This window comes from Pan troglodytes, chromosome 13 (genome assembly GCF_028858775.2).
Source record: "Pan troglodytes isolate AG18354 chromosome 13, NHGRI_mPanTro3-v2.0_pri, whole genome shotgun sequence".
Taxonomy (NCBI): domain Eukaryota; kingdom Metazoa; phylum Chordata; class Mammalia; order Primates; family Hominidae; genus Pan; species Pan troglodytes.
The window spans coordinates 73,463,913-73,488,204 of NC_072411.2; the positions used below are offsets into that span (position 1 = coordinate 73,463,913).

Sequence of the window (24,292 nt, forward strand, 5' to 3'; positions counted from 1 at the left end):
GCTCATCCCTGTAATTCCAGCCCTTTGAGAGGCCAAGGTGGGCGGATCACCTGAGGTTGGGAGTTTGAGACCAGCCTGACCAACGTGGAGAAACCCCATTTCTACTAAAACTACGAAATTAGCCGGGTGTGGTGGTACATGCCTGTAATCCCAGCTACTCGAGAGGCTGAGGCAGGAGAATCGCTTGAACCTGGGAGGCGGAGGATGCGGTGAGCTGAGATCGTACCACTGCACTCCAGCCTGGGCAACAAGAGCGAAACTCCGTCTCAAAAAAAAAAAAAAAATCTTGCTAAAGGCTGGCCCCAGTAGCTCACACCTGTAATCCCAGCACTTTGGGAGGCCAAGACAGGCAGATCATTTGAGGCCAGGAGTTAAAGACCAGACTGGGAAACATAGTGAGACCCCCATCTCTACAAAAAATTAAAAAATTAGCTGGGCATGGTGGTGTGTACCTGTGGTCCCAGCTTCTTGGGAGGCTGAGGCAGGAGGATGACTGGAATCTGGGAGGTTGAAACTGCAGTGAGCCATAATTGCACCACTGCACTCCAGCCTAGGTGACAGAGTGAGGCTCTGTTTCTAAAAAAAAAAAAAAAAGGTTACTAAAACCCTAAATTTATTGGTATGTGATATGGTTTGGCTGTGTCTCCACCCAAATCTTATCTTGAATTGTAGCTCTCATAATTCCCACATGTTGCAGGAGGCATCTGGTGGGAGATAAATGAATCATGGGGGCGGTTTCTCCCATACTGTTCTCGTGGTAGTGAATAAGTCTCACGAGATCTGATGGTTTTATAAGGGGAAACCCCTTTCACTTGGCTCACATTCTCTCTCTTGCCTGCTGCCATGTAAACTATGCCTTTTGCCTTCTGCCATGATTGTGAGGCCTCCCCAGCCACATGAAACTGTGAGTCCATTAAACCTCTTTTTCTTTATAAATTACCCAGTCTGGGGTATGTCTTTATCAGCAGCATGAAAATGAACTAACACGGTATGAAAAGATGTCCATGATTTATTAGGTAGAAAAAAAAAGTCAGGTACAAGATAGTATTTATAGTACAGTCTCATCTTAAAAAATTAATGTCTATATACCAAGAAACATGCATATGCATAGGGAAAGTCTAGTAGAATTTATAGCAGTTGTCACTGATTGAAAGGCTCACAGATCTTCCTTGCATTTTCTTCTTAATATATCTCGAAATCTTTTTTTTTTTTTTTTTTTTTTTGACAGAGTCTCACTCTGTTGCCCAGGCTGGAGTGCAGTGGCACGATCTTGGCTCACTGCAACCTCTGCCACCCGGGTTCAAGCAATTCTCTGCCTCAGCCTCCCAAGTAGCTGGGATTATAGGCCCCTGTCACCATGCCTGGCTAATTTTTGTATTTTTAGTACAGGTGGGGTTTCACCATGTTGGCCAGGCTGGTCTTGAACTCCTGACCTTGTGATCCACCCGCCTTGGCCTCCCAAAGTGCTGGGATTACAGGCATTAGCTACCACGCCTGGCCTAAAATATTCTTTTTTCTATGTAAACCCAAATTACCTTTATAATTAGAAAATATAAAAATATTTTAAAATCACTAAATATACAAATTCTATATAATACTCATGAGTAGAGGATCCACTCTAGGGAATAAAAGATGGTATAATAGGCAGTAGGTGACAGCAACACTAGAATGCTGGATTCTGGACCCAAATACCCAAGGGTAAATGTCCAGAGAAGAGTTGCTTAAAAGACCTCTAATTGTCAGACTGGGTAAGGCAGATGATTATGGATGCTGATTAAGGTGGAGCAAAGAACCAGGAAGTAGAAAGAAATTATTAGAAAAGGAAAAGGGTAACAGGAGAATGTGGGAAACAAACAGCCCATGCTAGAATGCTGAATTCCAGTTATCTAGAAACCTCCTATTCATCAACTATGGCAGGCACTTGCTACACTGTTGTTTGACATTATGGCTGCTCTCTCTTTCCATTTGGTGACTGTGTTTCTGACGCGCCAGGATCGTTTCATTTATAGTACTTGTTAATCATCAGACAGCAAACACAGATGGTACCAGTCAGGTCTGCCCAGCCTTGCTGCTGAAGCTGGAGTCAGCTCCTAGGAAAGCTCGTGCACCCTCTGCTGGTCATCTCTACACCAGGACAAGAGGATCTGTGTCCAAAGGAGGTAGGTAGCTTCCCATATCACAGGGATTCACCTTTGTATTCTCCAGCTAATTTCAGTGAAGACTTTGGGAACCATTTCCTCAAACTGCCACCTCAAACAGACAATTCCAGACTAAAACAATGCCTTCCTTTATTATGCCAAAGAGAAACATCCTAAAAACTAAAGTGCTGTGAGAAAATTTTCCATCAAGAGCATTTTAAGTTCAACGATTTCACCTTATTACTTAATAATTAAAGGTGTCCAGATGGCTGCAACACTTAATATGGCTATAAAGCTCCATTAGCGTTTACTCTGGTTGAAAATCTGAGAACCACTCTAACAGATCTTATTTGTACAGATTTTATAACTTACAAAAGCTCTCACATTCATTTTCACATCTGATCTTCAACTATCCTGTAAGTGAGGGACGAGGGTGGGAAAAGCATTTCTGTTATCACTGTTGTACTGATGCAGGAGCTGAGGCTCGAGCACTTCGTCACATAGCCACAAGAGTCCACTCTCCAAGCAGGCTCCTGACTCCAGATTCTATATTCTACTTAGTACGCTATTCCATCTGAGCTGCTGATCCATCAGAAGTTTTCTAAAGAGTTGGCATGAATTTTAGCAGAGAGGTAAGAGACCGGAAATACATGTTTCCATAATACATCCCACTTTTGCTTCAAATGTCATCTAAATTTTAGATGCTGAACCCTACATCTGAGGGGTTTGCATTGCAGGCAGTGCTTTTCCCAAAAAGAACATCAGCTTAACAAGGGAAGTGGATATCTTAGTAAGAAATCTACTGAAAACCAAATAAAATTAACTTAGAATTTCTATGTGTGGCATGTCTATGCCCATAAAAAGTAGATCCTGTCAGGCTTTGTAGCTTTCACTAAGTCAATGCTATATATGAAGCATGAAACTGGGTTGGGGATTCTCAAGTTCTGGTCCTGCTTTCTCTTGAATCTTTATAATCTCGATGATTTTCCCCCATGAAAACAAAGTACTATGGATACTGTTTTGTTGGAGTGCCAAGCTAAAAATCAGTATGCTGAAGAAGAGAGATGCAGTGAAATTTAGCCATAATCACCAAAACTAAAGAACAAAAGTAGTAATAATAAATAGATTCAAACAATTATATAAGGTTTGCTTTGTGCTAGGCACTACTCCAAGTCATACACATGCACACACACACAAATTCATTTAGTCCTCCCAAGAATCTTCACTAACAGATAAAGAAATTGAAGCACAGAGAAGTTAAGTAGTTCTAGTTACTTAAGGTAACCAGGGTTACACAGATACTAAGCAGTGAGGCTGAGATCTGAACCCAGGCAGGCTGGTACATGAGTTCATCTTCTCAATTACTAAGTTGTGCTATCCCTATATAGTGGTGTCTACCATATTCCTGCTGCATTTCTAAAGTAAACTTTTAATTTCAGATTTATAAAAATGTTACAGATAGTACAGAGAGTTTCCATATATGTGATATAGTTTCCCCCACTATTAAATCTTACATTATTATGGTATGTTTATTATAATTAACAACTCAATAGTAATACATTATTATAAACTTAAGTCCATACTTTATTCAATTTCCTTAATTTTTATCTAATGTCCTTTTTCTGTTCCGGGATCCCTTATTACATGAGATCATGTCATCATGTCTTTTTTTTTTGAGATGGAGTCTCACTCTGTCATCCAGGCTGGAGCGCAGTGGCGCAGTCTCGGCTCACTGCAAGCTCCGCCTCCTGGGTTCACGCCTTTCTCCTGCCTCAGCCTCCCGAGTAGCTGGGACTACAGGTGCCCGCCACCATGCCCGGCTAATTTTTTGTATTTTTAGTAGAGATGGGGTTTCACTGTGTTAGCCAGGATGGTCTCGATCTCCTGACCTCATGATCCACCCGTGTCAATCTCCCAAAGTGCTGGGATTACAGGTGTGAGCCACCGCACCCGGCCATGTCATCATATCTTCTTAGGCTCCTATTTATTCTGACAGTATCTCAGATTTTCCTTGTTTATGAAGACCTTGACAGTTTTGAGGTATACTAGTCAGGGTTTAACAGGTTTCTCCCTACTGTTAAGGTATATGCCCCTTTTACATAGCGTACTCTTTGGAAGGAAATCATTATGCAGAGCCCACATTTAAAAAGTGGGCACTTAGGCTCTACCTCCTTAAGGGCAGAATATCTACACAAAATATTTGGAATTCTTTTGCATGGACAATTTGTCTCTTCTCTCCCATTCATTTATTTATTCAATCCTTTATTTATATCAGTACGGACCAGGGATACTTATGTTACACTTCATGTTATAACTAAATACTAACAGTTATTTTGCTGCTCAAATTATTTTGAGCTTTGGCCATTAAGAACTCTTTCAGGCCAGGCACGGTGGCTTATGCCTATAATCCCAGCACTTTGGGAGGCCGAAGCTGGAGGATCACCTAAGCTCAGGAGTTCAAGACCAGTCTGGACAACATGGCTAAACCCCATCTCTACCAAAAATACAAAAAATTAGCCAGGCATAGTAGCATGTGCCTGTGGCCCCAGCTACTTGGGAGGCTGAGGTGGGAAGACTGCTTGACCCCGGGAGGCAGAGGCTGCAGTGAGCCGAGATCATGCCACTGTACTCCAGCCTGGGTGACTATACTCCAGTATAAGTATAGTCCAGTATGAGTATACTCCAGTATGAGTATAGTCACGCAGCGTGACAGAGTGAGACCCTGCCTCAAAAAAAAAAAAAAAAAATCCTCTTTCAGTTGGCTCCTATATTCCTTTTGACATAGTTCCATCACTGTGTTTTTGTTTTTAGCACTTCCTTACTTTCTGGCACTCATTTTGTGTATTCCTTGATCTAGTCCTAGAAACAGCCATTTCTCCAAAGAATCTTTGTTCCTTTTATTAGAGAATGGTCTGGGCACCAGGTGTGTTCCTTGTTACTAGGTTGTCCTTGCTTCTCAGTCCTCTCAAGGGACAAAGCAAGGAAATATAGGTGTGCATAATAAACCAAGTATATACATATATCTATATATAATGTGTTTCTATATGCATTCATCTGTATCTATATTAAACTAGAGTTCATACTACTAGCTCCAACTCTAATCTATTACCACACAGATAACTCCAGCCTTCCCTTCTTGCTTGTCTATAGCCTTCTACTCCAACAGTAAGAAACCTGGTTCCTATCATCACCATTCAGTTAATAATTGTTCGATTCTAGTACACCTGTATAGTGGTTTCAGAATTATTACCCCATACTGCCACAGGAAACTTTATCAACTGCAGTATAGTGCTTATGTACAGTTCCCATTGCCTTTAGTCTTACGGTCTCATTTCCAAAGTTACTCAGGTCAACACCTTTTCTCTGGCCCCCTTCAGTCAGGTTATTGCATACATTTGTAATACAGTTAGATTATTTTGTCACTCTGCATTCCATCCTGGAATCCCCACACTCCTGATATCATTTTAAAAATTCTGAACATGTTAAATTCCACTCTGTGCTGTACATAACACATGCATGGTGTCATGTACCCACCATTATAGTCTCAGACAAAATAGTTCCACCACCCTAAAAAAATCCCATGTGACTGATTTAAATCTCTCCCTTCCCCAAACTCCCTGTTTCTGTTACATTTTCTAAACAGAGAATGTACTGTATATCATTGCTTCTCATCCTTTCCCCTAACAACATGTTCACATTTATAAATATGTGATCTCACTTCAATCCTGAGTGTTCCCACCAAGCAGATGACTGAGTAAAACTTAGAGAAACAAAGTGTTGGCTGGGCACGGTGGCTCACACCTGTAATCCCAGCACTTTGGGAGGCCAAGGTGGGCGGATCACTTGAGCTCAGGAGTTCAAGACCAGCCTGGGCAATGTGGTGAAACCCTGTCTCTACAAAAAATATAAAAATTTTATTTGAAAACAACAACAAAAGAAAGCGGCTTGGTCAAGATCTCAGGGAGTGATGGTGCTGGCACTAGAACTTGTAGCTTTTGACTCCTGGTATGATGCTCTTCCCGCTAGACTATTCTTTTGTCTTTTCAGTAGAGAGTGGCATGGTTATGCAGAGAGACAAGAAGAAGAAAAAGAAGATGAGGCAGACATGGTGGTAAGTGATTATTGAAAGCATATATTATTAACAGAAGCTTTTAAACTAAAAGTATAATAAAGTGGAATTTTAGTTCTGCAAATTAGGTGAACTTTATACTCCAAAATCCTTGCTGCTATCAACCACCCCTAAATGGCTGGATTAATATGTTTTAAAAAGAAATCTTATTAAACATACCCCTGAGCCAGCAAGAAAGAGAAATACTCAGAGACCAAAAGCTCGCAAAAGTCCAGAGCTGAATGAGCACTGAGGTTAGCAACCACCCAAAGCCTACAATGTATAAAAAACAAAATGTGTCACAAAAATTGATCTAAATAAACCCAAGTTTGGTTTAACAATAGAAAGTATATCAATGTAATTTGCCACATTACCAGATTAAAATAAAAAATCATATAATGACCTCAGCAGATACAGAAAAGGCATCTGATAAAATTCAACATTCGCTCATGATTAAAAATCAAAACTTTCAGTGACTGTGAAATGGAAGACAATTTCATTAACTTGATAAAGGGTAGCTGCCAAAAACTTATGATGTCATCCTTAATGGTGAAATATTAGAAGTATTCCCTTTATAAACATGAATAAGACAAGGATGTCCATTATCAATGGTTCTACTCAACACTGCAATGGAGGTCTTGGCCAGGACAGTCAGAAAGGAAAGAGAAATAAAAAGTAAAAGGTGGAGGAGGAAGTAACAAACTGTCACAGTTTCCTAAGGATATGATTATTTACACAGAAAAAATTCCCTAAACCCTACAAATGACAATTATTACTATTAAATGGAAAGTTTGGCAAGATTGCCAAATAAAAGATCAATATACAAAAACAGACAATTATATTTTCATATACTAGCAAACATATAGTTAGAAAACCTAATTTTAAAATATACTATTTAGCAAGGCACAGTGGCACCACTTGTACTCCCAGCTACTCAGGAGGCTGAGGCAGGAGGATGACTTGAGCCTAGGAGTTTGAGGCTGTAATGCACCATGATCACACATGTGAATAGCCACTGCACTCCAGCCTGGGCAGCACAGTGAGACCCTACTTCAAAAAAAAATACATACACACATCCATACACACACACACACATCATTTATAACAATGACCAAAAATATGATATACTTAGGAAGTTGTAAAATATGCAAGTCCTTTAAAGAAAAAATTATAAAACTTCACTGAGCCACTAATGAAGATCTAACTAAATAAATGGAGAGCTACATAGTGACTCTTGAATACAATGGGTTTAAACTTCATGGGTCCACTTATATGAGGATTTTTTTAACCAAACTCAGATTGAAAATACAGTATTTGGAGGATGTGAAATCTGCATATAAGGAGGGCCAACTTTTCATATACTTGGGTTCCACAGGGTCAACTGAAAGACTTGAGGATGTGTGGATTTTGGTATATGCGGGCATCCTGGAACCAATCTCCCTAGTATACTGAGGAAAGACTCTATAGTCTTCATAGATAGGATTATTTGATATTGTAAAGATGTCAGTTCTCTTCAAACTGATATACAGATTTAATGCCATCCCAATCAAAATTTCAATAAGGCTTTTGGGAAGCCCAAGCTGATTTTAAAAGGTATATGAAAGTGTCAATGGCAAAAAAGAAATAAGACACTCCTAAAGAAGAGGAGTAAGATGGAACACTTCCCCTACCAGCTCTCAAGCCTCATGATAAAACTGCAGTGAATAAGTGGTCACTTATCACCCCAGGGACAGAAAAATAAGATAATGGAACAGAAAACAGAGCATAGAAATAGACTTGACCAGATAGGTAACTTGATCTACAACAGAACTAGCACCACAGATCTGTGAAGAAATGAAGAGACTATTCAATAAGTGGGTCTGGAACAAGTGATTATTCATATACAAAAAATAATAATAATGAAAGGATCTCTAATTTATACCATACCCTCAAATCAATTTCATCACTGACTGAAGACTTAAGTGGGAAAGTTAAAACTTTAAAACCTAGAAAAAGAATAAGAGGATATCTTTATGACCTCAAGTTAAGCAATTCTTAAACAATAGTCAAATTATAACCATAAAAGGAAATACTGACTACTTTTACCACATTTAATGTGAGCTTCTTTTTTTATATAGTATCAAATAAGCCACATATTGGGAGAAGACATTTGTAACACATATTATGATGAAGAATTGTTACGGAGAAACATGCAGAAACATTCTAAACTCAAGAAGAAAAAGACACACAATCTAATAGAAAATGGGCAAAAGTCATGATCAGGCTTTGCACAAGAATGAAAACAGGAATGCCTAGTGACATTAAAAATAGATGCTCAACTGTATTTATAATATGGAAAATACATAAAAATCATAATATGATAGTCTTATATTCACTACATTGGCAAAAACTTAAGTCTGACAATACAAATGCAGGCAAGGATGTAAAGTAATGGGAAGTCAGCTAATAGGATAGAAATTACTATAATGACATATAGAGTCAACATGGTATCACCTAAAAAAGCTGAAGGTGCATAATATGGTTTGGTTGTGTCCTCAACCAAATCACATCTTGAATTGTAGTTCCCATAATCTCCACATGTCGTGGGAGGGACACAGTGGGAGGTAATTGAATTATGGGGGGTGGTTATCCTCATGCTGATCTTGTGATAGTAAGTTCTCATGAGATCTGAGGGTTTATAAGGGGCTTCTCCCCTGCTTCACTCTGCACTTCTCCTTGTTGCTGCCATGTGAAGAAGGATGTGTTTGCTTCCCCTTCTGCCATGATTGTAAGTCTCCTGAAGCCTCTTGAGCCATGTGGAACTGTGAGACAATTAAACCTCTTCCCTTTATAAATTACCCAGTCTCAGGTATGTCTTTATTAGTAGCGTGAGAACAGACTAATATAGTAAATTGGTACCAGGAATGGGGTGCTGCTGTAAAGATACCCAAAAATGTGGAAGCAACTTTGGAACTGGGTAACAGGCAGAGGTTGGAACTGTTTGGAGGGCTCAAAAGACAGGAAAATGTGAGAAAGTTTGAAACTTCCTAGAGACTTGGAGGGCTCAGAAGACAGGAAGATGTGGGAAAGTTTGGAACTTCCTAGAGACCTGTTAAATGGTTTTGACCAAAATATTGATAGTGATATGGACAATAGAGCCCCCCACCTGAGGTCATCTCAGATGGAGATGAAGAACTTGTTGGGAACTGGACTAAAAGTCATTCTTGCTATGCAAAGATACTGGAGGCATTTTGTCCCTGCCCTAGAGATCTGTGGAACTTTGAACTTGAGAGAGATGTTTTAGGGTATCTAGAGAAAGAAATTTCTAAGCAGCAAAGTGCTCAAGAGGAAGCAGAGCATAAACGTTTGAAAAATGTGCAGCCTGATAATGCAGTAGAAATGAAAAACCCATATTCTGGGGAGAAATTCAAGCAAGCTGCAGAAATTTGCATAAGTAACAAGGAGCCAAATGCTAATCACCAAGACAATGGGGAAAATGTCTCCAAGGCATGTCAGAGAACTTTGAGGCAGCCCCTCCCATCACAGGCCTAGAGGCCTAGGAGGGAAAAGTGGTTTCCTGGGCTGGATGCAGGGCCCTCCTACTGTGTGCAGCCTCAGGACTTGGTGCCCTGCACCCCAGCTGCTCCAGCTGTGGCTAAAAGGGGCCAAGGTACAGCACAGGCCATGGCTTCAGAGGGGGCAAGCTCCAAGCCTTGGCAGCTTCCACGTGTTATTGGGCCTGCGGGTGCACAGAAGTCAAGAACTGAGTTTGAGGAACCTCTGCCTAGATTTCAGAAGATGTATAGAAATGCCTGGATGTCCAAGCAGAAGTTTGCTGCATGGGTGGAGCCCTCATGGAGAACCTCTGCTATGGCAGTGCGGAAGGGAAATGTGGGATTGGAGCCCCCACACAGAGTCCCTACTGGGACACTGCCTAGTGGAGATGTGAGAAGAGGGCCCCCATCCTCCAGACTCCAGAACTGTAGATCCACTGACAGCTTGCACCATGTGCCTGGAAAAGCCTCAGACACTCAACACCAGCCCATGAAAGCAGCCAGGACAGGGGCTGTACCCTGCAAAGCCACAGGTGTGGAGCTGCCCAAGGCCATAGGAGCCCACCTCTTGTATCAGCATGCCCTGGATATGAGACATGGAGTCAAAGGAGATCATTTTGGAACTTTAAGGTTTAATGACTACTCTATTGGATTTTGGACTTGCATAGGGCCTGTAGCCCCTTTGTTTTGGCCAATTTCTCCCATTTGGAATGGGTGTATTTACCCAATGCCTGTACCCCCATTGTATCTAGGAAATAAATAACTTGCTTTTGATTTTACAGGCTCATAGGCAGAAGGGACTTGCCTTGTCTCAGATGAGACTTTGGACTTAGATTTTTGAGTTAATGCTGGAATAAGACTTTGGGAGACAGTTGGAAGGACATGATTGTGTTCTGAAATGTGAGGACATGAGCTCTGGGAGGGGCCAGGGGCAGAATGATATGGTTTGGCTGTGTCCCCACCCAAATCTCATCTTGAATTGTAGTTCCCATAATCTCTACATGTTGTGGGAGGGACCCAGTGGGAGGTAACTGAATCATGGGGGTGGTTACCCTCATGCTGTTCTCATGATAGTGAGTGTGTTCTCATGAGATCTGATGGTTTTATAAGGGGCTTTTCCTCCACTTTGCTCTGCACTTCTCCTTGCTGCTGCCATGTGAAGAAGGGTGTGTTTGCTTCTCCTTCCGCCATGACTGTAAGTTTCCTGAGGCCTCCCCAGCCATGAGGAACTGTGAGTCAATTAAACCTCTTCCCTTTATAAATTACCCAGTCTCAGGTATGTCTTTATTAGCAGTGTGAGAACGGACTAATACAATGCACATACCATATAATTCAGTAATTAAGTACCTAGGTATATACTCTGGAGCAACTCTTTGTGGCAGCAGAATTATAACACAGTCCCCAAGATACCCCCTCATCCTCTGCATAGTCCATCAGTGTGGATGGGACCTGTGAAAATGATGGACAGTCATCTCCTTCATAGGTTACTTTTATGTAAGACCTCATCTTAGCAGAGGAGGTCAGAGAGACATTCTCCTATTTGCCTTGAAGAAGCAGACTGCCAGGTTGTGAAAAGGGCCATGAGGCAGGGAATAGTGGGCAACGTCTCAGAGCTGAGGGCTTCAGTCCTATAGCTGCTAGGAATGGAATTGTGTCAATATCCAGTGAGGGTAGAACAGGACTGTGAGTCGCAGATGAGACCACAGCCCAGGCTGACACCATAATTTCAGCCTGGTGAGATCCTGAGCAGAGAATTAGGTTATGCTGTTTTAGGACTTCTACAGGAATTTGAGGTAATGAATGGGTGTTAATTTAAGCTACTAAAACTGTGGTAATTTGTTATACAGCAAAAGAAAACTAACGCATTCTTTAACGTGTGCCAGGAGACAGGGATAAGAATGTCTATAACAGCACTTTCCTAGAAATAAAAAACCTGAAAGAGGCCAGGTGTGGTGGCTCACGCCTGTAATCCCAGCACTTTGGGAGGCTGAGGCAGGCAGATCATGAAGTCAGGTGTTCGAGACCAGCCTAGCCAACATAGTGAAATCTCATCTCTACTAAAAATACAAAAATTAGCCGGGCATGGTGGTGGGCACCTGTAATCCCAGCTACGCAGGAGGCTGAGGCAGGAGAATCGCTTGAACCCAGGAGGCGGAGGTTGCAGTGAGCTGAGATTGCGCCACTGCACTCCAGCCTGGGCAATAGAGTAAGACTCCATTTCAAAAAACACAAAAACAAAACAAAAAACATGAAAGAAACAAAAAGCCTGGCTAGTAGAAAGGGGATAAATTAATTGTAATAAATTTATACAAGGAAATACTACACAGTATAAACATGAATGAATTACAGGTATGTCGTAAAATGTAATGTTGAGAAAAATATAGACAAGCTATAGAAGAGTACACATATATAATATGAATGATGTTCAAAAACATTTAAAACAATTTTTTATTTATCTAAAGAGGAAAGAGGGATCTGGGAACCAGCAGGGCACATAAGAGATGTCAAAGTTTTAGGTAATATTCTGTTTATTTTTAAGTTGATGATAAGTATATGGGTGTTCATTTTATAATTGTTATTTGTATATTATGCTATGATATCTGTAATATAGCATAAAAGGATTGATATTCTTTTGAATAAATATTGTCTAAAATAAGAGGGTGAGTCTGCGAGCTTTACTATCAATCCTTTAAACCTAAATCTTGCTGAAAACTTCGTATATGCATTAATATACTGTGTGTTCAGACACACATCATTAAAATATAGAGAGGAAAGAAAACATAAGAACCAAACTTGTGGTCAAAAGGTTCAATAACTTCAAAATAAATTTCTAAAAGTGACTTGCACCTGGACTACTACAATCACCTGCTAAGTGGTCTCTTATATTTCACTCTTGTTCTTGATGCTGCAGCCAAGTATCTGTTTAAGAAGAATGTCATATCACTGTAAGGGTTTTCCATCACATTTCCACAGTTCCACATGGTCTGACCCCTACGTACTTCTGAGATCTGATTTTATTCACTTTTCCCACATGCCCTAGCCACATAACAAATCCTAACATTCCTTAGCACTAATGTATAATGCTGATGTGCACCTTTAATAAAATCCAGGCATTGTTTCTTTGGCATCACATCATGTTTCCAATTTGTTTTGAGGAGTTTGGGAATATTTATCGTGGTTCTGTTTTATTAGGATTTCACTTGATTCTTTTCTTTTCCTCATCCTTAATATCCACTATATCAGAAGTCCTATCAACTCTACTTCCAAAATATATCTTGAATCTTGTTCACTTCTTTCCATCTCTCCTGTTACCACTCTAGTCCAAAACACTATAATCTCTTACCTGGACGAATGCAATAGCCACCTGTCTCCTTACAATTATTCTTGCCTTCCACAATGTATTTTCCACTCTATAGCCATAATGACCTTTTTATAACACAAAATAGATCATATCACTCCCCTCTTCAAAGCCTCCTATCAGAATAAAATCCAAAATTCTTTACCATTGCCTACAAAGCTTAACGTCTTGCTCCCATCCGACTGCTCCAAGTTTACCTCCCTCCTGCACACTAAAGAGCCACACTGGCCTTCTGAGAGTTTTCGACTTCTTATTATAAGCCTTAGGAATCCTGAACTCAAGCATCCCTTTGCCTGGACTACTACTCTGGACTGTTGCAGATCAGCTCCTCCTCATCATTCAGGGCTCAGCTTACATGTGTTCTCTTTAGAAAGGCCTTCCCTGACCACTCTGGCTAAAGCAGGGTGTTCAACCACCCTCCAGCACATCACCCTGTTTTATTTTCTTCACAGCACTTATTGCTACCTGGAAATCTTATTTTTTCATCTATTTATTTATTGTCTATCTCCTCCCACCTGTAGGGACCCTGTCTATCCTGTTTACTGCTATACCCTATGCCAAAATTTTCCCCTGCACATTATGGATGAAAAACAAAAACATGTTGAACAAATGGCTTCCTATAGCTTAGTTAAAATTTGTCTCTGAATAAATGTTAAAGTTTAATAACCTGAGTATTTTATACATTTATTCAGTTATACTATGTTTCTTTAAACAAAGTATATGAACAAAAAGCATTTTATTAACTTTTAAATTAATATTTCTTCTTTCTTGTCTTTAAAATATCATGGCTAGGATGGTTAAGTATTCTGTAAACATAACACAGACAAAGAATAGAAAAAAAGAAGAACTAATATTTGTTCTATGCCCAAAACTAAGAGAAATCATTTTCCAATCATAAAACTGTATCTATTTATGCCATTTTACCTTCAACAAATGGAAAATATCTACTTCATAGGTAGAAGTCTTAAGGATTTAAGTTTTTTTGAAAGTTATTAATATTGTGACTTCCTACTGATTTAAGGAATAAGTGGAGACTAAATCTGCATCTAAGCTAAAAGTAGCTGCTATTGCCAAGTATTGTGGTATATGCCTGTAATCCCACTATACATGCCAGCTACTCAGGAGGCTGAGGCGGGATGATCACTTGAGCCCAGGAGTTCAGCACCAGCCTTTGAGATTTCTTCTCAAGCAAATAAAATAAAGTTAAAAAAAAAAAAAAGTACTTAGCTGTTGATAATAGATTCTATATAAACATATTGTTTTTTATAGCCCATTCATTTATTCAACATACATATGCATTAACCACATTTTAGGTAGTGTAAAGCAGGGAGAATTATATTACTACTCAGTTTCTGCCCAGGTTAGTTGAGAAGACAGACAAATGACAATTCTAGTATAGTGCCACAACAGTATACACAGTAACATGGAAGCACAGAAAAGGCTACTAACCAAGCTGGAGGAGTTAGGGGAAGGGTCTCAGTGGAGCTGTGATACCTGGGATGAGTCTTGAGATCAACTGATAAGAGGAGAGGAAAGGAAGCTTCAGATAAAGAAAATCTCAAATATAAAGGCACATTGGCTTGAGAAAGTCAGCAAACATGTCAGAACCACAAAAGCAAACATGAGGGATGGCCAAAGAGATGAGGCTGAAAATGTGGGCAAGATAATGAAAACGTGGGAGATAATGAAGTGCCTGGTATTCTACCCAAAGAGATTCAGATTTTGTACTATAAGGTACCTTACGTGAACCCCTAGGGATTTTGTACACATATCTTCAAGGCTATGAGATTTCTGTAGGAGAAACCTTTCATTTTCAATTTGATAAAAATCTTTCAAAAAAAAAGAATATTAACAAAAGGACACTCTGGATCATCTGAATGAGCACTTTTTAATTGAGTGCTGTCACAAGATTTGAATTCACACGTGTGTTTAGGAGTGTATTGCTAAACAAGTGGTGCTGTTTGTCATTGATACATGTTAATGAGAATGAAATGGGGACTACTGTATGTAAATGATGTTGTTTGTCAAGTAAAGGACAAATGAAGCCATGACATACTGAACAAATGAAGGTTTTGTGGTGATTTATATAAAGAAAAGAGGTGAAGGCATCAAGTAATCTCTCAACACAAGGGCAATATGGACAGACCTTTCTGTAAGGAAGGTACGCCACAGAGGACATTCATGATTAGAGCTTTTTAGGTCCAACTAAAGTCTCATTGCTCACAATCATTTGAATTTATTGGTTTTATAGCTTTGTTTCATTTAACTTGTAAATGTTCGGGTGTTATCGGTGTATAAAAGATACAACACACACACAAAAAAAATTAAAAAGACAAAAAACAAGAAAGAGACAAGATGAGGAGTTTATACCTAATTTTATCTTTGCATATATGTGGCATACTAAAAAGGTTTTAAGTTAACAATGGAGGATCCTGGGTATCTTATTTGGGTATAAGAAATACTGCTCAGCCAGGCGTGGTGGCTCACGCCTGTAGTCCCAGAATTTTGGGAGGCAGACGCAGGCAGATCACCTGAGGTCAGGAGTTTGAGACCAGCCTGACCAATATGATGAAACCCCATCTCTACTAAAAATACAAAAATTAGGTGGGTGTGGTGGCATGCGCCTGTAATCCCAGCTACTCGGGAGGCTAAGACAGGAGAATCACTTGAACCCGGGAAGCAGAGGTTGCAGTGAGCCGAGATCACACCATTGCACTCTAGCCTGGGCAACAAGAGCAAAAAAACTCCATCTCAAAAAGAAAAAAAAAAAAGAAATTCTGCTATGGGCCGGGAGCGGTAGCTCATGCCTATAATCTCAGCACTTTGGGAGGCCAAAGTGGGCGGATCATCTGAGGTCAGGAGTTCACAACCAGCCTGGCCAACATGGTGAAACCCCGTCTCTACTAAAAATATTAAAATTAGCCAGGGGTGGTGGTGCGCGCCTGTAATGCCAGCAACTGGGGAGGCTGAGGCAGGAGAATCACTTGAACCTGGGAGGTGGAGGCTGCAGTGAGCCGAGATAGCCCCACCGCACTCCAGCCTGGGCAACAGAGCAAGACTCCATCTCAAAAACAAAAAACAAAAAAAAAAGGGAGCCTGTCTAGGGGCTAGGGGAGGGATAGCATTAGGAGAAATACTTAATGTAGGTGACGGGTTGATGGGTGCAGCAAATCACGATGGCACATGTATACCTATATAACAAAACTGCACATTCTACACATGTACCCCAGAACTTACAGTATAATAAAAATAAATAAATAAATAAGAAATTCTGCTATGGGTGTTCGGAGCTGCTGAAAGAATGCAACAGGCAAGTGACAGCTTGTGCTTTAGGAAAATCACTCTGGCAGCAGTATGGAGGAGGGCTGGAATTAAAAGTACCCAAGTGATAGCAGCAGGAGGCAGACAAATCCTAGGCAGATGGGGGTGGGTCCCCAGTGAAACCTGACCTTCAAGCTGAAGACAGCTTAAAGCCTAGCTACATGTCCTGGATAAATCTATGGACCAGATCGAGAACCTCTCTTCCCATTTGGCGCACTTTCCTCTGATTGATCCCCACCCTTCACCTATTTTACATATACCCACCCTTCTCTACTTTGTTTTTTCACACTGTTGTGCCCACCTTTGAGTGGTGCCTTTGTTTTAGCCTCTTTTGCATACTCACAAACCAATCAGCATGCACTTCCCCATTCTGAGCCCATAAAAGCCCCAGACCCAGCCATGCCAGAAGACAGGCCACCATACTTTGGGTGGGGGACCACCCTTGCGTCCCCTCTTGGCTGAGAATGAAAGGAGTTAGCCAGCTTGCTTTAGGCAGACAGTAAGGGAAGCATCCCTGAAGAACCTACAACCTGCCCCAAAAGTGCTTACACCAGATGCTTTGTGCACATAAGGGAATTTGCACAGGGGGCTTGCCTAAACATGCCCACAATAGAAAATTCCATTCCCTAACACATGTGCAGTAAGGGAAATAACCAATATGGAGTAGCTCAGACTAAGGGCCCACGAGCACACTGGAAGGATGGGGTGGAGCCTCCAGAAATTTGCACCTTAAGCCCAGGTATTCAACTGTAAAGGGGGCAACCAGCAACCTGCTTTCAGGACCCCTTTCTTTACTGGGAGCTTTCCTTTCACTAAATAAATTCTACTCCACTCACTCTCTGGGGTCCACACATCTAATTCTTACTGATTGTGAGACAAAAACTCAGACCTAGCTGAGCTAAGAGCAAAAATCCTGCATCAAGAGCTGTTTTGTTGCTCAATAAAACTCTTCTCTGTCCTCCTCACCCTCCGATTGTTAGTGTAATCTCATTCTTGGACACAGGACAAGAGCTCAGGATGCCACCAAACATGGGTAGGAAGAAGAGAGTAACACGGTAGCTCTCTGCCCCACCAGCAGCGCCTGGTAGCCACCCTATGCAACAAGAAGCAGGGCGGGGGGCCAGGCCAGCCCCAGGGCCATGGGCGGGAGTGGGGTAACAGGACTGATAGGGCTGTTAACATGCCCCTGTTCGTCAGGCTGCAGACGGCAGATCTAAAAGAGCTGTTAGCATGCTGTAACACCCACCTCTGGGGCTTCTGGGTTGCCTGACCCATTTGGTTACCACCACCTTCCCCTAGTCTGGACTCCAGAGTCCACTGTGGGAGTCACTTGTGACATGCCTGGTCCAGCCACAAGCGGTGCACGGAGCCAGCTCCTGTGCCGGCACTTGGAGCAACCAGCTGGATACCACACAACTCTGCACTCACCAGCTCAGACACCCTCTCCTGCCAGGGGCTGAGCCCACAGTCAGGTGGCCACAGGATCCACACCTGCGTGCAATCCAGGAGTGGCCCAGTGGGCCAGTTGTGCAGGGCACCTCCTGTGGCAAGCCCAGCCCGAGCAAGGCCTGGGTAGGTCTCCAGCTGCGGAGGTCTCCAGTGGCAAAGCAACATCAAAAAAAAAAAATCCTGTGTCACAAGTAAGGCAGAAATTAAGAGACTACTTAATAATGTGATAAAAAAATGGTGAGGCCCTAAATTACTTAGGTGAAATGAAGATGAGATGGATAAGAGAGTCTAAAGGACTTGGTTGTGGGTGAGGAACAGCAAAGCATCCAGGATGACTCTCCCTTGGTGACGACTTGGTGGTGAAATAAAGGCCACAGGAAAGAAGACAAACAAGTGGGGGCAAAGAGGAAAGAGAAATGAGAGAGTTGATGAATTCAATTCAGAAATGATTTGAATTTCATTTAAGCCAAAGAAAACCCAGTTATCTTTTCTGGGTTCCAGTTTTCTCAGTGACAGCTGCATTCATGAATTACCAAATTAACTATTGTAGCACTCTCTAAAAATATACAAAGCACTCTACCGTATGCTGTAAATAAGTCATGAAAAATCAGCAAAAGCTCGAGCCCTGAAGGAAATTCAGCAGGGTTAAAAAGAGATATGGCCAATTTTTACTAAACCCTTAAACTGTGACCCAACACACTCACCCAGTACTGTAAGTACTCACTTAATGTCATCAACAGATTTTTGGAAACCGACTGTAAGCAAAATGACATATAACAAAACCATTTTTACCATAGGCCAATTGATATAAACAAAAGTTAAGTTCCTATAACATATTTCTGGTCACAAAAACATCACCAAACTCCTAAATACAAACCAAAACACTTCTAATATTAAACATTGAAATAAATGGGAGCTATACATACATTTAAGGAAGATTAATAAAAACAAGTAAGATAGTTATTTATCTAATTATTCCAGTTCAGGGTCGAGGGTGGCTGAAGCCTATCCCCTCAGCTCAGGGTGCAAGGTGGGAACCAACCCTTGGACACGACGACATTCCATCGCAGGGAGCACTCACACTCACACTCAGACAGGAAACACAGACAAGGCCAATTCATCCAGCCTGCACTGAGATGTGGGAGGCAGTACCCTGCGGTACCTGGTGAAAACCCATGCAGACGTGGGGAGAAGGGGCAAGGTCCACACAAACAGTAGCCCCGGTAGGAAATTATTATTTTTTCTCATCAAGTTATACAAAATGACACTGAACGAAAAAATGCGATTCGAGGACCTGCTGTACTGTACTTTTTGCTCTGCCAGTCAGGTGCGATAGCTGGCTTTCTTTGAGCACCTATGAACAAGAGGTAGCATGCCCAAGTCCACGTGGGAGATACAGCGGCCCCACCCTTAAGGGACTTAGAGCAAGGCGGTGGGACACATGTGGTGCAAGCTTGCTGAAAGTTTAGTGTGCTGGGAACTTTGAACATACAGGCAGGGCTAGTTAACAAAGTATATCTTTTACTTAAAGACATCGACGAGGAATATCTTAGGCCGTCCAATAAGAATGTAAGCATTTCATATTTTATTCCCTATAAAGAAAAAAGAATGGAGGCGAGAGGAAATGAAATGAAGCAATTATCGCAAAACCAGTCAGTGTCCCCGCAGGCCACCCAAGGACGAGCCTCCGGGAAAGAGTAACTCAATCCCAGTTTGGAGGGTGAAACTAAGAGTGAATGGGAAGCCAGCATCTTCCTAATACAAAAGTACAGTTTACCGTCCCCCTCAGCCAACGTGCGGCTGAAGGGAAAGCCGCGGGGCGTACCTTTAGCACGGGACGCTACTTTGGGGGGATCGCCCTCGACACAGCGCCCCTCCCGGCACCTGGCCAGAACCTCCCAGGGCGAAGGTCGGGGCCGAGAAGCTTGTGAGTACAGGGGCAGTGAGGGAGGGATCCCTCAGCGCAGGGCGCACACACGGGGCGGAGACCTGGAGGCGGCAGCACCGCGCCCCCAGGGCTCTGCCCAGCTAGCCACTCGCAGCACAGAGAAGCGCGCCCGCAAGACAGCGCAGCCTCCGCGGGCCGGAGGAGGCGGGGCCGCGGCAGGCAGAGGCGGGGCCGGGCAAGCCCTCGCTCCCCGCCGCCTGACGGGAATTGTAGTTCCTGGGAGAACTCACGAGGCACTGGGAACTACATTTCCCGGTGAGAGAGCGGCTCCGGCCGGCCGCGCGGTACCGGAGCGTCGCACTGTCAGCGGCCAGAGAGCCTGGGAGGGGCAGATCAAAAAGGGAGTGCTTCTTCCCTTCTCTCCGTGCTGTGGCGGTGCAAGCGGCTCTGCTTTCCCTCGCCCCGCCGTCGGGTGCTCCCTGCCCGCCTCCCCGTGTCAGCTTTCCCTGGGCCCCGCCGGGAAAGTCTGGGCCTCGAAATTCGAAGGCAGCGGCGGCTGCCCAGCACGGGAGTGTGGGGCGCGCCACTCGGCGGCCCAGCCTCCCCAGGGCCCGGCCCGCGCCTCCATGGGCCCGACCCGGAAGCCCAACGTGTGCAGCCGGCTGAGTCGCCGGGCGCTGGGCTGCTTCTCGCGCGACGCAGGCGTGGTGCAGAGGACCAACCTGGGCATCCTGCGGGCGCTGGTGTGCCAGGTGACCGCCAGCCGGCCGGGGCGGGACGGAGGGCCGCGGGCGCCCGGCGGCCGAGCCTCCTGCGGGGATGTGGTTTTAACGCGCTGGGGCCTCCCTTTATAGGGTCACATGTGATGGGGAGGAGGATACAAGCCCGGAATCTGGGAGATTAGTCAATAGGTGGTAATAGGGCCACCAGCTGCTTTTAGTTTTACGCTTCTTATGTCTTACCTGGAAACAATTATTCTAAAAGTTGGTCACCTCATTAAGCCAAAACATGAGGGCAGAGTGGAGGAAGGATGCAAAAAGTTTTTAAATAATATAGGTGAAATTATGTTGCTTTGAAAATTTAAAATCTAACTTAAAAGTGGTCTACAGTGGAAGCCTAAGAGTTCTTTCCTGAACGGAAATTCTTTATGTCTTTTAGGAAAGTACTAAATTTAAGAATGTTTGGACAACTCATTCCAGGTCACCTATAGCCTATGAGAGAGGAAGAATATATTTTGACAATTATCGGCGCTGTGTCAGCAGGTAACTTTTTATTGATAATTTTGCTGTAATTCACCTCACTGTTGATCTTAACTATAATTTGTGTAGAACCACATGCCTACATTAGTGCCTAGTGAAATAGAATGAAAAAAATGGGTCCAAAATAAGACTAGGCAGTAAAAAATGCATGTAATTTTAGAATCTTGTTAAATCTAAAGTTGCAGGTGTCATTTTTGTAAATACCAACTTAAAGCAAAACTACAGTGCAGGCAAAACCACAGATTGTTCAGAGTACTGTTTAGTGTTTAATCTACTTACACCACAGTCAAGAAATCCAGTTGCCAATCAAATAATTAGATGCTGCTTTGGAGAATTGATGGATTGTGTTTTGGAAGTACTTGCCTTTTTTTTTTTTTTAGAGAAATTTTTTCAAGCAAAAGCCTAGTATTTAGAGATCCAAAATGTTTAACAGTCAACCTTATCCACAACTGTCCAACATGAGGGGGGAAGGAAAGCCACAATGCATCCCCATATACTCATTACCCGGATTCAAAAACTATCAAGATTTGCCACATTTGCTTTACCTAACCCACTTTTCCTTTTGCATGACCTCTTTTAAAGCATATTCTAAACATACATCAGTTTGCATTTTTAAAAAAATGGGCTTTTTTTATAGGCTTTATTAGGATATAATTCACATACCATATATTTACCCATTTAAAGTGTACAGTTCAGTAATATTTAATACATTCACAGATACATGTAATCACTACCACAGTTAATTTTAGAGCATTTTCATCACCTCAAAACAGAACCATGTACCTTTAAGCAGTCACCTCAGTACCACCATTACCCTCAGCGCTAAGCAACCGCTAGTCTGTTTTCTGTCTGTAGATTCACCTATTCTGTACTTTTCATATAAATGGAATCATATATTATATGGTCTTTTGTGACTGGCTTTTTCACTTTGCGTGTTTTCAAGGTTCATCCATGTTGTTACATGCATCAGAATTCCTTTATAAAGTTGAATAATATTGCATTGTATCAATTGCCACATTTTACTTATCCATTTATCAGTTGTTAGACATTGGTGTTTCTACCTTTTAGCTATTATAAATAATGCTGCTATAAACATTTCCATGTAAATTTTTATGTGGGCATTTATTTTCACTTCTCCTAGATTATACCTAGGAATGGAATTGGTAGGTCATAAGATTATACTATAACTGCGTTTAATAGTTAGAAGAACTGCCATACAGTTTTCTAAAGTGGTAGTACCATTTTATGTTCCCATAAGCAGTATATGAGGGTTCTGATTTTTCCACATTCTTGTCAACACTTGATGTGTGACTCACAGCATCTCACTGTGGTTTTGATTCCATTTTCCTGATGACTAGTGACGCCAGGCATCTTTTCTTGTGCATATTAGCCATTTGTATGTTATTCTTTGGAGAAATGTTTGGTTAGATATTTTGCCCACTTGTAAATTTTTTTTTTTTTTTACAAAAATCCTTATATATTTTAGATACAAGTCCCTTATCAGATATATGATTTCAAATACTTTCTCCCATTGTGTAGATTGTCTTTTTACTTTCCTGATGTTATTGTTTGAAACAGAGTTTAATTTTTTTTTTTTTTTTTTTTTTGAGACAGAGTTTTGCTCTTGTTGCCCAGGCTGGAGTGCAATGGTGTGATCTCAGCTCACTGCAATCTCCACCTCCTGGGTTCAGGTGATTCTCCTGCCTCAGCCTCCCGAGTAGCTGGGACTACAGGCATGCGCTACCACGCCTGGCTAATTTTGTATTTTTGGTAGAGACGGGGTTTCTCCATGTTGGTCAGGCTGGTCTCGAACTCCCAGCCTCAGGTAATCCGGCCGCCTCGGCCTCCCAAAGTGCTGGGATTACAGGCATGAGCCACCGCGTCCAGCCACAGAGAGGTTAATTTTGATGAAGTCCAATTTATCTAAATTTTTTTCATTACTCATGCTTTTGGTGTCATATCTAAGAATCCATTGCAAAATTTGCGGTCATTAAGATTTGCTCCTAGGTTTTTTTCTAAAGGGTTTATAGTTTTAGCTCATATTTAGGTGGTTGATCCACTTTGAGTTAATTTTAGTATAGGATATAAGGTAGGTATACAACTCCATTTTTTTTAACATGCAGCTATACATTTGTCCTAGCACCATTTATTAGAAAGACTTTTCTTTCTTCATTGCAAGGCCTTGCCACCCTTGTCAAAAATCAATTGACCATAGACACTTTTGGATTTATTTCCGGACGTTCAAGTCTGTTCCACTGATCTGTATGTCTGTCCTTATGTCAATACCACATTGTCTTGATCACTGCTGCTGTGTTATTTCTTCTTTAAATGCTTGGTGGAATTAACCATTGAAAGCATCTGGGCTTGGCACTTTCTGTTTTGGTAGGTTGTTCATTATTGATTACATTTCTTTAATAGATACAGACTTATTCAAGTTATCTAATTCTCCTTGGGTAAATTTTGATAGATGGTGTCTTTCAAGGAATTCATCTAAATTATCCAAACTTGTGAGCCTAGACTTATTCATGATATTTCTTTATTATTGTTTTAACATCCATGAGATCGGTAGTGATAGCCACTCTTTAATTTCTCATATTAGTAATCAATTTTGTTGACCTTTTCAAAAAAACAGCTTTTGGTTTTGTTGATTTTCTCTATTGATTTTTGGTTTTCAATTTTACTACTTTCTGAGCTAATTTTTGTTATTTCTTTGCTTACTTTGGATTTAATTTGCTCTTCTTTTACTAGTTTCCTAAGGTAGAAACTTAGATTACGATTTGAAGTCTTTCTCCTTTTCTGCATATGCACTTACTGCTATACCTTTTCCTCTAAGCATTGTTTTTGTTGCATCCCACAAATGTTGATACGTTGTATATGCATTTTCATTTAGTTCAGAATATTTTTAAATTTCTCCTGAGACTTCTTTGACCCATGTGTTATTTAGATGTGTGTTGTTCACTCTGCAAATATATTGGGATTTTCCAGTTATCATTGTTTTATTGATTTGTGGTTTAATACCACTATGACCCAAGAGCATACTTTATATTAGTTCTAGTCTTTTAAATTTGTTAAGGTGTCTTTTATGGCTCAGAATGTGGTCTACCTTGGTGAACGTTTCGTGTAAGCTTGAGAAGAATGTGTGTTCTGCTGTCGTTGGATGAGATATTCTGTTTGATCCAGTTGACTGATTGTACCTTTCAGTTTAAGTATGTGCATAATTACTAACTTTCTGCCAGCT

The 24,292-nt window shown here is 41.6% G+C and overlaps 2 protein-coding genes and 1 long non-coding RNA gene across 37 annotated transcripts in view; 2 read left to right on the plus strand and 1 right to left on the minus strand.

Annotated features, from left to right (window-relative positions):
- The window catches only part of METTL8 (methyltransferase 8, tRNA N3-cytidine), a 117,750-nt gene extending 97,105 nt beyond the window's left edge, over positions 1–20,645 (minus strand). For 5 of the 28 annotated variants that reach the window (XR_010149785.1, XR_010149786.1, XM_054679114.2 and 2 more), the window contains exons 1-2: positions 20,518–20,612; positions 453–576 (exon numbers count right to left, since the gene is read on the minus strand). Coding sequence is in view for 6 of the 28 variants with exons in the window: in XM_054679114.2 (XP_054535089.1) it covers positions 453–576; positions 20,518–20,525 (132 nt within the window). In the remaining 22 variants the exon portion in view is untranslated. Of the gene's footprint in view, positions 1–452; positions 577–19,732; positions 19,982–20,517 lie in introns of those variants that run through there. The other 23 variants (XR_010149787.1, XR_010149789.1, XR_010149784.1 and 20 more) reach the window with 14 other exon arrangements.
- On the plus strand, positions 820–11,042 carry LOC134807990 (uncharacterized). Of its 2 annotated transcripts, XR_010149794.1 has the most exons (5): positions 820–904; positions 2,027–2,159; positions 2,613–2,770; positions 6,186–6,249; positions 8,364–11,042. It is a non-coding gene; the product is annotated as an uncharacterized LOC134807990 (long non-coding RNA). The 2 variants fall into 2 exon arrangements; XR_010149793.1 differs by lacking the exon at positions 8,364–11,042 and having other exon boundaries at positions 6,186–7,870.
- DCAF17 (DDB1 and CUL4 associated factor 17) overlaps positions 20,029–24,292 on the plus strand; it is a 50,888-nt gene continuing 46,624 nt past the window's right edge. For 2 of the 7 annotated variants that reach the window (XM_063790565.1, XM_009443735.4), the window contains exons 1-2: positions 20,029–20,110; positions 20,954–21,057. Coding sequence is in view for 2 of the 7 variants with exons in the window: in XM_515899.8 (XP_515899.2) it covers positions 20,422–20,547; positions 20,954–21,057 (230 nt within the window). In the remaining 5 variants the exon portion in view is untranslated. Of the gene's footprint in view, positions 20,548–20,640; positions 20,852–20,953; positions 21,058–24,292 lie in introns of those variants that run through there. The other 5 variants (XM_054679112.1, XM_063790566.1, XM_515899.8 and 2 more) reach the window with 4 other exon arrangements.